We start from the raw sequence: 14,813 nt of genomic DNA, 5'->3' as shown, positions 1-14,813 counted from the left end.
CTTCCCTCTGACTACAGACTATCAGTCCGGCAGTCCATTTGAAAGCTTTGGGGAGGGGACGGAGAGAGAGGGGGTTGAGGGATGCCCTCAAACACACAGTGAAATTAGCAGAGGACGCCCCGTAAGCTCAGGCGGTTTGTCTGTCTGCGTCTTTGGTCTTGGTGTGAGGAACACCCTTCTCTCTCTCTCCTCTGCTTAAACACTCAACTAGCTCTCTCATCAGCAACAGCCCTGGGGGCTGAGAAAGGAGATGGGGAACCTCAGAGTCAGAACTGCAGCCTGTCTGCCAGACACACTGGCTGCTTCCTGACCCCTCTGACAGTTATTTGATTTTTAAAAATAAAGATAGAAACTGTATTTATCACAACGGCCCTAAATCTCTACAATCTTTGGATGCTTCTCAGCCAGTTTATAACATTTGGAGAATCTTTAGGTATATTGTGAGAGCAGGAGCAATATTTCCAGCCCCTCTTTCAGCAGGGTGTAAAGCAGTGCGAAGGAAGGCCCCACACGATGGGGAGAATCCAGTGACTCTGGAGGTAGTTAATTCTATGTCAGTCCCTGGGTCAGTGACAGAAACTGCCGCTCGCCGTGGGTACGGGGTTTAAAAATGGCTCATCTGAACATTCATGTCAATTGAGGTAGGAATCTTTGGAGCGCCCGATCGCGCCAGCTTAGCATGAAGCCCGGTTAAAGCTAGTTAGAGACCGGTCAACATCACAGTTAAAGCTGGTTAGAGACCGGTTAACATCACGGTTAAAGCTGGTTAGAGACTGGTTAAAATGCCGGTTAAAGCAGATTCTAATTCTGCTTTCCAATCCGGTGAAAGTAAGTATTGAAACCCGGGTAAAATCTGGTTTCAGACCCAGTTAGAGACTGAACCAGATTCAAACCTGGTTTCACACCTGATCATAATCCAGTCCCGATCTGGATTCGGATCAGGACCCGGTCTGGATCCGCATCGGGTCTTGGTCTGGATCCGGATTGGGACTCGGTCTGGGTTTGAATCTGGATCCGGATTGGGACTCGGTCTGGGTTTGAATCTGGATCCGGATTGGGACTCGGTCTGGGTTTGAATCTGGATCCAGATTGGGACTCGGTCTGGATCAGAATCCGATCTGGATTGGGACCTGGACTCGATCAGGATCGGGATCTGGTCTCGCTCTGGATCCGGATTGGGACCTAGTCTTGGATCCGAGTCTGATCTTTGGATAATAGGAGAGAAGCAGTGGGAAAGTGAGCTGGGTGGGAGGCACAGTGTCAGGTGGAGCCGCCGCTCTCAGGGCTTTGCTGTGGTCTGGTGTTGCTCAATAACCACCTGGAGCGGACCGCAGGAACATTCTCGCTCTCGACTGCTCCCTGAAGACGGAACTCCATTCTGAAACAAATCAAAAGAGAGAGGAGTGTGAGAGAGAGGGGAGGGTGAGAGAGAGAGAGAGGAGGGTCAGGGTGAGAGAGAGAGGAGGGTCAGGGTGAGAGAGAGAGGAGGGTCAGGGTGATGGTGAGAGAGGGGGGAGGGTGAGAGAGAGAGAGAGGAGGGTCAGGGTGAGAGAGAGAGGGGAGGGTGAGAGAGAGAGAGAGGAGGGTCAGGGTGACAGAGAGAGGAGGGTCAGGGTGAGAGAGAGAGGAGGGTCAGGGTGAGAGAGAGAGGAGGGTCAGGGTGACGGTGAGAGAGGAGGGTCAGGGTGACGGTGAGAGAGGAGGGTCAGGGTGACGGTGAGAGAGGAGGGTCAGGGTGACGGTGAGAGAGGAGGGTCAGGGTGACGGTGAGAGAGAGAGAGGAGGGTCAGGGTGACGGTGAGAGAGGAGGGTCAGGGCAATTGCGAGGAACACAATGAAGAATTTTGAATGCAGTAATTAATGTGAAAACTAATCTCACCACAGGGACCAGTTCAGTCATCTCCATCCCTCTGCCAACTTCCTCCTTCTTATCTGCCTCCAGGTGGCCATTCTGCCCCTCTTGGACCATGCTATGCCCAGCCTGTGGGACTGTCCAACTTTCCTTGAGGCCCTTACACCCAAACAGACTGCAACACACGGAGACAGAGTGAGCACATCATCCAAACACAAACGCCTCCCCGTCTGTCTGCCATCCCACCAGCTCCCCCCGCTCCACTCCTGTTCCTGCTATCACCCATTCCCCCCCCCCTCCATCTCTCTCTGTCCTCCTTCCCCCTTCCTGCACCATTGCCACTCCTACCCCTTTCCCCCTTCCACTCTCTTCTTTCCCCCCCCTCGCTCTCTACCCCCCACACCCCCTCGCTCTCTACCCCCCCACACCCCCTCGCTCTCCACCCCCCCACACCCCCTCGCTCTCCCTCCCCACCCATGCTCTTACCTGCGGCGGTACCCGAGCAGGAGGAAGAGGACACAGAAGATGATACAAGCCATTCCAATGTGGATTCCCACCACAATCCCAGTCAGGGGGCTTTCAGCCGATTTCTTGCAGTTACAGGCGGGGTCTCGTGGGGCTGTGGACAGTGACAGAGAGAGGGGGGGGGGGGGGGGGTTAGTGAATGCACTGTGTACACTCAAACCTACAGATCAGTGTACACTCACACTAAGCGTACATATACCTGGTATCTCGATGCTGTCCTTCAGAGAGACAAACCTTCCCGTGGTATTCCCATCTCCGTGCTGATTGAAAGCTGACATCTTGATCTCGTACAATGCAGAAGGTTCTGGAAACAAGACAAACATTTCAAACCTTGTTGCGATAAAACTACTGCGGAACTTTCAAACGACACACGACAGCGCAGAGTCGCTGAGCAGAAACTGATAGCCAAGTTCCGCACACATGAGGACGGCCTAAACCGGGATATTGGGTTCATGTCACACTATCTGTAACCCCCACAACCTGCCTGGATGTGCAAAATCTCACTGGCTGTCCTGTCTGGAGACAATACATATCTCTTTAACCTGTGCTAATGCTCTCTCCACCCACATTGTCTGTACCTTTAAGACTTGATTAGCTGTAAAGACTCACATTCCAATCATTATTCATGTAAATTGAGTTTGTGTCTTTGTGCCCTGTTTGTGATCAGAACTCCCACCCACCTGACGAAGGGACAGCCTGTTCCGAAAGCTAGTGGCTTTTGTTACCAAATAAACCTGTTGGACTTTAACCTGGTGTTGTTAGACTTCTTACCAACTTTCAAACGTACAGGCCAGGTGCCAACTGACTGATTTTAACTACACTTTCCCCTGAGGGAGCGCCGCCCTGTGGGAGGGTCAGTGCTGAGGGAGCGCCGCCCTGTGGGAGGGTCAGTGCTGAGGGAGCGCCGCACTGTGGGAGAGTCAGTGCTGAGGGAGCGCCGCACTGAGGGAGGGTCAGTGCTGAGGGAGCGCTGCACTGTGGGAGGGTCAGTGCTGAGGGAGCGCCGCACTGTGGGAGGGTCAGTGCTGAGGGAGCGCCGCACTGGGAGGGTCAGTGCTGAGGGAGCGCCGCACTGTGGGAGAGTCAGTGCTGAGGGAGTGCCGCACTGTGGGAGGGTCGGTGCTGAGGGAGCGCCGCACTGTGGGAGGGTCGGTGCCGAGGGAGCGCCGCACTGTGGGAGAGTCGGTGCCGAGGGAGTGCCGCACTGTGGGAGAGTCAGTGCCGAGGGAGTGCCGCACTGTGGGAGAGTCAGTGCCGAGGGAGTGCCGCACTGTGGGAGGGTCAGTGTTGAGGGAGCGCCGCACTGTGGGAGAGTCAGTGCCGAGGGAGTGCCGCACTGGGAGGGTCAGTGCTGAGGGAGCGCCGCACTGTGGGAGGGTCGGTGCTGAGGGAGCGCCGCACTGTGGGAGGGTCGGTGCTGAGGGAGCGCCGCACTGTGGGAGGGTCGGTGCTGAGGGAGCGCCGCACTGTGGGAGGGTCGGTGCTGAGGGAGCGCCGCACTGTGGGAGGGTCGGTGCTGAGGGAGCGCCGCACTGTGGGAGGGTCAGTGCCGAGGGAGTGCTGCACTGTCAGATGTTCTGTCTTTCGCAAGGGATATTAAACTGCAGCCTCCATCTGCCCTTTCCTGTGAGTGTAAATAATGTTATGGCTACTATTGGAAAATTTTGGTGTAGTGGTACTATTGCTGGATTAGTAATCTGGAGATGTTCCGTGCACCTCGGTTCGAATCCCGCCCATGGCAGATGGGTGAAATTTGAGTTCAGTAGATTCTTAATTCCAGATTTTTATTGATGACCCATTGTCGATTGTCGGAAAACCCATCTGGTTCACTTTAGGGAAGGAAATCTGCCGTCCTTACCCGGTCTGGCCTACATGTGACTCCAGAGCCACAGCAATGTGGTCCAAAGATGTGCAGGTTAGGTGGAATGGCCGTGCTAAATTGCCCCTTAGTGTCAGGGGGACTAGTTAGGGTAAATGGAAGGGGTTGTGGTCGGTACAGACTTGATGGACCTAATGGCCTCCTTCTGCTCTGTAGGATTCTGTGATTCTCAACTGCCCTCTGAAATGGCATAGTAAGCCACTCGTGCTGCCTCACAGCACCAGGGACCCAGGTTCAATTCCCGCTTCGGGTCACTGTCTGTGTGGAGTCTGCACGTTCTCCCCGTGTCTGCATGGGTTTCCTCCGGGTGCTCCGGTTTCCTCCCACAGTCCGAAAGACGTGCTGGTTAGGGTGGATTGGCCGTGCTAAATTCTCCCTCGGTGAACCAAACAGGTGCCGAAATGTGACGACGAGGGGATTTTCACAATAACTTCATTGCAGTGTTAATGTAAGCCTACTTGCGACACTAATAAATAAACCAAACTTTTCAAGGGGTAACTAGGGAAGAGCAATAAATGCTGGACTCACCCAGCGACACCCATTTCCCCGTGAAAGAATTTTTAAAAAATCTATCACCCCTCCCAAACCAAAAGTCCGTAAAAGAGATAGTGTTTATTGCTGTTAGTGGGATCTTGCTGAGCACAATGTGGCTCTTCTGCATTGCTGTACTTTGTGAATACAAAGAACAAAGAACAATACAGCACAGGAACAGGCCCTTCGGCCCTCCAAGCCCGCGCCGCTCCCCGGTCCAGGATTGAATCCTGAATCCAGGATCCCCGCCCAATTTTCCAGCCTATCTACATACCAATATCCTATCCACCGAGCTGTCCCCCACAGCTACGATGCTTTGTTCATCACAACCTATTAACTCACCCCCACCCCCCCATTCCAGACCATGTGATCTCCAGGGAGAGGCGAAAACCCAGAGTGAAAAACCCCAGGGCCAATATGGGGGAAAAAAAATCTGGGAAATTCCTCTCCGACCTCCTGAGGCGATCGAAACGAGTCCAGGAGATCACAATGGCCCTGATCGGAAAATGCTTCCCAACCCTAGTCATTTCCACTTCCACGAACACCATATGAATTCCCTGCCCCCGAGACAGGTTCCCAACTATCCGCAGTCTCGCTCTGCACTGGCACCAGCAAGATGATCATAGAATGAAGCCTTGAAATGAGAAACAAGGAACAATTAGCCCGCGCCGCTCCCTGGTCCAAACTAGACCACTCTTTTGTATCCCTCCATTCCCACTCCGTTCATATAGCTGTCTAGATAAGTCTTAAACGTTCCCAGTGTGTCCGCCTCCACCACCTTGCCCGGCAACACATTCCAGGCCCCCACGACCCTCTGTGTGAAATATGTCCTTCTGATATCTGTGTTAAACCTCCCCCCTTCACCTTGAACCTATGACCCCTCGTGAACGTCACCACCAACCCGGGGAAAAGCTTCCCACCGTTCACCCTATCTATGCCTTTCATAATTTTATACACCTCTATTAAGTCTCCCCTCATCCTCCGTCTTTCCAAGGAGAACAACCCCAGTTTCCCCAATCTCTCCTCATAACCAAGCCCCTCCATACCAGGCAACATCCTGGTAAACCTCCTCTGTACTCTCTCCAAAGCCTCCACGTCCTTCTGGTAGTGTGGCGACCAGAACTGGACGCAGTATTCCAAATGCGGCCGAACCAACGTTCTATACATCTGCAACATCAGACCCCAACTTTTATACTCTATGCCCCGTCCTATAAAGGCAAGCATGCCATATGCCTTCTTCACCACCTTCTCCACCTGTGACGTCACCTTCAAAGATCTGTGGACTTGCACACCCAGGTCCCTCTGCGTCTCTACACCCTTTATGGTTCTTCCATTTATCGTGTAGCTCCTCCCTACATTATTCCCACCAAAATGCATCACCTCGCATTTATCAGGATTGAACTCCATCTGCCATTTCCTTGCCCAAATTTCCAGCCTATCTATATCCTTCTGTAGCCTCTGACAATGTTCCTCACTATCTGCAAGTCCTGCCAGTTTTGTGTCGTCCGCAAACTTACTGATCACCCCAGTTAATACCTTGCAGATATTAATGTAACTCTGGCATGTGTGTTTGAGGCCCCGGGTTTGGGCTATGTCCTGATAATCCTCCCCTGCTGTGACACTTACCCAGATGGGTGATGGTGAAGCGGGTCGCTGTACTGGACAGCAGAGTGGGCCCCAGCAGCTGGGAGCTCTGGACGTTCCTGTAGTACAGCTTGTACCCCTTGATCACGCCCTGGCTGGGCCGGTGCTCCCAAACCACCAGCACCGCTGAGGAATTCAATACCCGGGTGAAGAAGGTGACACTGTCCGGTACTGAGGGAGTGAGAACAGTCGCCATGGTCACAAACACATCCGCTTTAAAACAGGGGAACAGCAACCGGGTAAACAGCACGTTCACTGGACACTGTCCCCCCCAAATACCCCCCTACTGCACCTCCCCACCCCCCCCCCCACTGCCTGCCAAATACCCCCTACTGCCCCAATACCCCTGAAATACTCCCCACTGCCCCCAAATATTCCCCACTGGCTCCCACGCTCCCCAAATACTCCCCACTGCCCCCCCCCATGCCCCCCACTGCCCCAAAACCCCTGAAATACTCCCCACTGCCTCCCCCGCTCCCCAAATACTCCCCACTGCCCCCCCCCCATACCCCCCACTGCCCCAAAACCCCTGAGATACTCACCACTGCCCCCCCCTTACTTCCCACCGCACCCCTCAGAGAGAAACTGCTGGTTAGTTGAGCTCAGCTAATGTGAGAGAAGCGTTCAGCAGCTGAGTTGATAACGAGCACACTGAACCCGAAGTGAGAACGCCACCCAGCCCTCTCCACACAGGAGAACATTTAATCCAGCTCCCTGAACTCGCTCAGCTGTAAGAGGGCAGAGCAGGAAGGGAGCACACAGACAGAGAGAGAGAACCTCTCCACTGGGGATGGGAGGGAGAGCGAGGACAGGAGCGTTTATTCTTTGCTCCTCGCCAAGTCGATGCTACGCAGGGAGTGAGGGACATTGACCCCATGTGGAAAGTGTTGATCCCTCGATCCATGTCGCTGTGAGAAACTCTCTGCTCCTTACTGCATTACTGTCTGTGGGATCTTGCTGTGTACAGATGGCCTGCCGTGCTCCCCTGTGAGATTTCACTGGCAGAGACACCAACCAGCTACATTCTGCTCCTTTCACAAAGACAGTGTTGAGGTACTTCACCCGCAACATAAAAACCAGACCCTCCCATTTACACAGAGGAACAACCCGGCCACGATAGTATAGAATAGAACCATACAGCGCAGAGGAAGCCCTTCGGCCCATCAAGTCTGCACTGACACAATAGAAACACCTGCCCTGCCCACCTAATCCCACTTGCCAGCGCTTGGCACATCAGAACAATCAGGGCTACGGGCCAAGTGTTCATCCAGGGACTATTTAAAGGGTGTGAGGCATCCCCCGCCCCCACCACTCTCCCAGGCAGCGCATTCCAGACCCTCACTGCCCTCTGGGGAAAAAAGCGCTTCCTCAAATCCCTCCTAAACCTCCCACCCCTCACTTTTCACTTGTGTCCCCTCGTGACTGACCCTTCAACTAAGGGGAACAGCTGCTCCTTATCCACCCTGTCCGTGCCCCTCATAATCTTGAACACCTCAATCAGGTCGCCCCTCAGTCTTCTCTGCTCCAATGAAAACAACCCAAGCCTACCCAACCTCTCTCCATAACTTCAATGTTCCGTCCCAGGCAGCATCCTGGTGGATCTCCTCTGCAGCCCCTCCAGTAGGATCGAAGGAAGGTCTATGGAAGGGATTCGGGGTATTGTAAAGGAGGACAATTATTTTGGGACGTTCTGAGGTGAATCAGGGTGCAAACAGAAAGCTCTTGGCTTCTAGCTTGCCCACCAAGGCTCCTTCAAAAGCACCTTCCAGAGCCAACCCCGCCACCAAGTTAAAGTTTAAAGTTAATTCATTAGTCACAAGTAAGGCTTACATTAACACTTCAGTGAAGTTATTGTGAAATTCCCCAGCTAGAAGGACAAGGGCAGCAGATACCTGGGAACACCACCACCTGCTCCACCACCAGTTCCCCTCTGAACCTGGAGAGACTGAGTAGACTGGGGCTATACTCATTGGAATTCAGAAGAATGAGGGGAGATCTTATCTATTCCCTTCATAATCTTATATGTTTCTATAAGATAGAAGCAGGGAAGTTGTTTCCACTGGCGGGTGAAACTAGAACTAGGGGGCATGGCCTCAAAATAAGGGGAAGCAGATTTAGGACTGAGTTGAGGAGGAACTTCTTCACCCAAAGGGTTGTGAATCTGTGGAATTCCCTGCCCAGTTGAGGCTCCCTCATTGAATGTTTTTAAGGCAAGGAGAGATAGATTTTTGAACAGTAAAGGAATTAAGGGTTATGGTGAGCGGGCGGGTAAGTGGAGCTGAGTCCACGAAAAGATCAGCCATGATCTTATTGAATGGCGGAGCAGGCTCGAGGGGCCAGATGGCCCACTCCTGCTCCTAGTTCTTATGTTATAATCCACTCAGCATCCCGACTTGGAAATATATCGGACGTTCCTTCACTGTCATTGGGTCACATTTGAGACGTGGGCGTCGCCGGCTGGTCCAGCATTTATTGCCCATCCCTAGTTGCCCCTGGAGGGCAGTTGAGAGTCAACCACATTGCTGTGGCTCTGGAGTCACATGTAGGCCAGACCGGGGTAAGGACGGCAGATTTCCTTCCCTAAAGGGAACCAGATGGGTTTTTCCGACAATGGGTCATCAGTAGATTCTTAATTCCAGATATTTTTTATTGAATTCCAATTCCACCATCTGCCGTGGTGGGATTCGAACCCGGGGTCCCCCAGAACATTAGCTGAGTTTCTGGATTAATAGTCTAGTGATAATACCACTGGGCCATCGCCTCCACTAATCCTGGAATTCCCTCCCTAACAGCACTGTGGGTGTACCTACATCACTGGGGCAGCAACGGTTGAAGAAAGTGGCTCACCCACCACCTTCTCCTTGGGATGGGCAGTGAATGCTGACCCAGCCGGCGACACCCAGGTCCCAGGAACGATTCTAAAACATACGCAGGTCTCCTCCACTTGAGTCTCTTTTACCTTCTCCTGCCGTGGTGGCTCTGACCCTCGCTGAGGCTCTGCTGGCTCCCACCGGGGAGTAGGCTTTGATGTACATGGTGTAAGTGGTGGCAGGTTCCAGGTTGGTGAACACGTGTTGGAACGCAGTCTTGCTGACGGCCTCCTGAAACTCCTTACCTTCCGGATCTGGAGGATGGGTAAATGGAGGTAATGAGTGAACATCAGGTAATGGAGGACAGACACCAGCCAACGGGGGCTGGACACAGAGGACCGGGGCTTGGGCGTCAGGCTGTGGTGGGGGGGGGGGTTCAGGCCATTGGGGGATCTGGCTGTGGGGGGGAAACGGGGATCAGGCTGTGTGGGGACTGGCTGTGGGGGGAACGGGGGAGGTCCGGCCATGGGGGAAGCGGGGGTCAGGCAGTGGGTGGAAATGGGGATCGGGCCGCGCGGCTGGGGAACGGGTTGGGTTTTCGGGGAAAGCGACGATCTACCTGTGGCCGCCCGGATGTGCAGGACGTAGCCGATAATCTCCTCGGTGACGGCCAGAGCCGGCTCCTGCCAGGATAACCGGATGGCGTTTCCCGACACGCTCTCCGCCCTCACATTGTCTGGGGGTTCGGGCAGCTCCTGGGAGAGAGCGACAGCCAGCCGTGCACTGGCCTGGTTGGAGCCGGCACTGTTTTTGGCAATGCATTGGTAAATGGCTTCGTCAGACGAGGTAATGCGGTTTATAATCAGCGTGCTGGAAGGAAGAGACAGAGTTACAGCCACTCGGGGGTAATCTCACTCAAATACATCGCCAATAAACATCCAGCACCGCCCAGCACCGGGTACTGAGACCCCGGGAACCGCGCACCCCCAAAACCCAGCACCACCCAGCCCAGGGTACTGAGACCCCGGGAACCGCGCACCCCCAAAACCCAGCACCGCCCAGCCCAGGGTACTGAGACCCCGGGAACCGCGCACCCCCAAAACCCAGCACCGCCCAGCACCGGGTACTGAGACCCTGGGAACCGCGCACCCCCAAAACCCAGCACCGCCCAGCCCAGGGTACTGAGACCCCGGGAACCGCGTACCCCCAAAAACCCAGCCCAGGGTACTGAGACCCCGGGAACACCGCGCACCCCCAAAAGCCCAGCACAGGGTACTGAGACCCCAGGAACCGCGTACCCCCAAAAACCCAGCCCAGGGTACTGAGACCCCGGGAACCGGGTATCCCCACAAACCCAGCACCGCCTACTGAGACCCCGGGAACCGCGTATCCCCAAACACTGCGCACCCCCAAACACCATGTACCCAGCTCAGGGTACTGAGACCCCGGGAACCGCGTACCCCCAAAAACCCAGCACCGCCTACTGAGACCCCGGGAACCGCGTACCCCCAAAAACCCAGCACCGCCTACTGAGACCCCGGGAACCATGTACCCCCAAACACCACGCGCCCCCAAACACCATGCGCCCCCAAACACCACGCGCCCCCAAACACCGCGCACCCCCAAACACCATGTACCCAGCTCAGGGTACTGAGCCCCACAGGAACCGCATACCAAACATGAATTTAAAAAAGGGGGATGAAAAGAAAGAACTCACCGAGCAAAAAATGTCAAACAATAAACTGATAATTTAAAAGGAGTATTAAAGATGACCATTGGAGTGTGAAAGGGTGAGTGAGTGTGCGTGTGTGTGTGTGGCATGGATAGAGGATTGGCTGACTGGCAGAAGGCAGAGAGTGGGGATAAAGGGGTCTTTCTCAGGATGGCAGCCGGTGACTAGTGGTGTGTCTCAGGGGTCGGTGCTGGGACCACAACTTTTCACAATATACATTAACGATTTGGAGGAAGGAACTGAAGGCACTGTTGCTAAGTTTGCAGATGATACAAAGATATGTAGAGGGACAGGTAGTATTGAGGAAGCAGGGGGGCTGCAGAAGGACTTGGACAGGTTCGGAGAGTGGGCAAAGAAGTGGCAGATGGAATACAATGTGGAAAAGTGTGAGGTTCTGCACTTTGGAAGGAGGAATGGAGGCAGAGACTATTTTCTAAATGGGGAAATGCTTAGGAAATCAGAAACACAAAGGGACTTGGGAGTCATTGTTCAAGATTCTCTTAAGGTTAACGTGCAGGTTCAGTCGGCAGTTAGGAAGGCAAATACAAAGTTAGCATTCATGTCGAGAGGGCTAGAATACAAGAGCTGGGATGTACTTCTGAGGCTGTATCAGGCCCCATTTGGAGTATTGTGAGCAGTTTTGAGCCCCGTATCTAAGGAAGGATGTGCTGGCCTTGGAAAGGGTCCAGAGGAGGTTCACAAGAATGATCCCTGGAATGAAGAGCTTGTCGTATGAGGAACGGTTGAGGACTCTGGGTCTGTACTCGTTGGAGTTTAGAAGGATGAGGGGGGGGACCTTATTGAAACTTACAGGATACTGTGAGGCCTGGATAGAGTGGACGTGGAGAGGATGTTTCCACTAGTAGGAAAAACTAGAACCAGAGGGCACAACCTCAGGCTAAAGGGACGATCCTTTAAAACAGAGATGAGGAGGAATTTCTTCAGCCAGAGAGTGGTGAATCTGTGGAACTCTTTGCTGCAGAAGGCTGTGGAGGCCGGGTCATTGAGTGTCTTTAAGACAGAGATAGATAGGTTCTTGATTAATAAGGGGATCAGGGGAAAAGGCAGGAGAATGGGGATGAGAAAAATATCAGCCATAATTGAATGGCGGAGCAGACTCAATGGGCCGAGTGGCCTCATTCTGTTCCTATGCCTTATGGTCTTATTATGGTGTGTGTGTGTGTGCGTAGCTCTCTCCCAGTGTCGGCTGCTCACCCACCCTCACCTCCTGTCAGACTGTCAGAGAGCGTAAGAGAGTGAATAAGAACCATGACGGGGAGAGTGAGGCAGATAGACGTCCCCTTACCCCTCAAACACTAATTCCCCCACACACTCACCCTTCACACGCACTCACCCCTCTCTCTCACAAATACTAACACTGTCTCTCACTCCCCCTTCCCTCTCTCGCTCCCCCCTCCCTCTCACTCTTGCTCCCCCTTCCCCCTCTCTCGCTCCCCCTTCCCCCCCTCTCTCTCCCCCCCCGCCCCCCCTCTCTCGCTCCCCCCTCCCTCTCGCTCTCTCCCCCCGCCCCCCCCTCTCTCTCACATACCTGTTACTGTGGGTCAGTTTGATGTTTTCGCTGGGCACTGTCAGCACGTTACCATTTTTCAGCCAGGTTAGGTGTGGTTCTGGAACGCCCTGGGCCACGCAGGTGAAGACGGCCGTACTTCCTGCCGGTTTACTCACGGACTGTGGCCACTGGACAAACTCAGGTGGAGCTGTGGACAGAGACAGAGAGAGAGAGAGAGTCAATCGCACGGGGAGCTCGCAGGACAGGGGACAAAATACAGCAAAGAGGACTGTGTGACCCCAACACCTGACCCCTAACCCCGATACCCAAACCCTGACCCCGACACCCAAACCCTGAACCCCGACACCCAAACACTGACCCCGATACCCAAACCCTGACCCCCACACCCAAACCCTGACCCCCACACCCGACCCCGACGCCCACACCCGACCTTCATAGTGGAACCTTTTTTTTATTCATCCGTGGGACATGGGCGTCGCTGGCTGGGCCAGCATTTATTGCCCATCCCTAGTTGCCCTTGCTCAGAGGCCAGTTGAGAGTCAACCACATTGCTGTGGCTCTGGAGTCACATGTAGGTCAGACCGGGTAACGACGGCAGATTTCCTTCCCTAAAGGGAACCAGATGGGTTTTTCCGACGATGGGTCATCAGTAGATTCTTAATTCCAGATATTTTTTATTGAATTCAAATTCCACCATCTGCCGCGGCGGGATTCGAACCCGGGGTCCCCCAGGGCATTAGCTGAGTTTCTGGATTAATAGTCTGGTGATAATACCACTGGGCCATCACCTCCTCCTGACCCTCACACCTGAACTCTGACCCCAAAATATGGGTCCTAATCCCAGCATCTGAGACTGACCCTAACACCTGCAACTATACGAGGCATTGGTGAGGCCGCACCTGGAGTATTGGGGACAGTTTTGGTCTCCTTATTTGAGGAAAGATGTAGTGGAGGCAGCTCAGAGGAGGTTCATTATAAGACATAGGAGCAGAATGAGGCCGCTCGGCCCATCGAGTCTGCGCCGCCATTCAATCATGGCTGATTCTTTTCTCATCCCCATTCTCCTGCCTTTTCCCCATAGCCCCTGATCCCCTTATTAATCAAGAACCTATCCATCTCTGTCTTAAAGACACTTAATGACCCGGCCTCCACAGCATTCTGCGGCAAAGAGTTCCACACATTCACCACTCTCTGGCTGAAGAAATTCCTCCTCATCTCTGTTTTAAAGGATCGTCCCTTTAGCCTGAGGTTGTGCCCTCTGGTTCTAGTTTTTCCTACTAGTGGAAACATCCTCTCCACGTCCACTCTATCCAGGCCTCGCAGTATCCTGTAAGTTTCAATAAGATCCCCCTCATCCTTCTAAACTCCAACGAGTACAGACCCAGAGTCCTCAACCGTTCCTCATACGACAAGCTCTTCATTCCAGGGATCATTCTTGTGAACCTCCTCTGGGCCCTTTCCAAGGCCGGCACATCCTTCCTTAGATACGGGGCCCAAAACTGCTCACAATGCTCCAAATGGGGTCTGACCAGAGCCTTATACAGCCTCAGAAATACATCCCTGCTCTTGTATTCTAGCCCTCTCAACATGAATGCTAACATTGCCTTCCTAACTGCTGACTGGTTGATTCCAGAGATGAGGGGTTTGTCGTGTGAAGGAGATTGAACAGTTTAGGCCGACACTCTCTGGAATTTAGAAGAATGAGGGGAGATCAAATTGAGGTTTACAAGATGATAAAAGGTCTGGGATAAAGTAGACGTGGAGCGGATGCTTCCTCTTGTGGGACATTCTGGGACGAGAGGTCTTAGGATAAGGAGCAGCAAATTTAAAACAGAGTTGAGGAGAAACTACTTCTCCCAAAGGATTGTGAATATGTGGAATTCGCTACCCCAAAGTGCGGTGGGTGCTGGGACAGTGAGTACATTTAAGGAGGAGTTAGACAGATTTTTAATTGGTAATGGGGCGAAGGGTTATGGGGAGAAGGCAGGAAAATGGGGACGAGGAGCATATCAGCCATGATCGAATGGCGGAGCGGACACAGTGGGCCGAATGGCCTAATTCTACTCCTCTATCTTATGAGCCTGACCCTGATAAGTCACCCCTAACCCTAGTACTAGAGGCTAATAATCCTAGTCCGAATATCTTCCCCCCCTTCTTGTCCAGTGAGGGGGGGGGGGCAACACTCATTCACCGAGTCATTGGAGAATAGGGGGAAAGATGTTTCCAGAATTCTAACTGAAAGTGAGTGAGTTTCCAGAGTCCGCTAAGAACATAAGAAATAGGAGCAGGAGTAGGCCATCTGGCCCTTC

The 14,813-nt window shown here is 53.4% G+C and overlaps 1 protein-coding gene across 1 annotated transcript in view; it reads right to left on the bottom strand.

Moving 5' to 3' along the window:
* Nucleotides 1-859: 859 nt before the first annotated feature.
* LOC144488202 (immunoglobulin superfamily DCC subclass member 3-like) overlaps nucleotides 860-14,813 on the bottom strand; it is a gene marked incomplete at its 5' end in the record, with an annotated part of 40,031 nt that continues 26,077 nt past the window's right edge. The window contains 8 exons of the mRNA XM_078206232.1: nucleotides 860-1,078; nucleotides 1,880-2,027; nucleotides 2,339-2,471; nucleotides 2,577-2,681; nucleotides 6,414-6,602; nucleotides 9,391-9,555; nucleotides 9,861-10,111; nucleotides 12,523-12,691. Of these exons, the coding sequence (XP_078062358.1) occupies nucleotides 860-1,078; nucleotides 1,880-2,027; nucleotides 2,339-2,471; nucleotides 2,577-2,681; nucleotides 6,414-6,602; nucleotides 9,391-9,555; nucleotides 9,861-10,111; nucleotides 12,523-12,691 (1,379 nt within the window). The remainder of the gene's footprint in view (nucleotides 1,079-1,879; nucleotides 2,028-2,338; nucleotides 2,472-2,576; nucleotides 2,682-6,413; nucleotides 6,603-9,390; nucleotides 9,556-9,860; nucleotides 10,112-12,522; nucleotides 12,692-14,813) is intronic.

Source organism: Mustelus asterias, unplaced genomic scaffold, assembly GCF_964213995.1.
Source record: "Mustelus asterias unplaced genomic scaffold, sMusAst1.hap1.1 HAP1_SCAFFOLD_1370, whole genome shotgun sequence".
NCBI classification, from domain to species: Eukaryota; Metazoa; Chordata; class Chondrichthyes; order Carcharhiniformes; family Triakidae; genus Mustelus; species Mustelus asterias.
The sequence above is the reverse complement of the archived record's forward strand: the minus strand, read 5'-3'. Positions and strand labels throughout refer to the sequence as shown.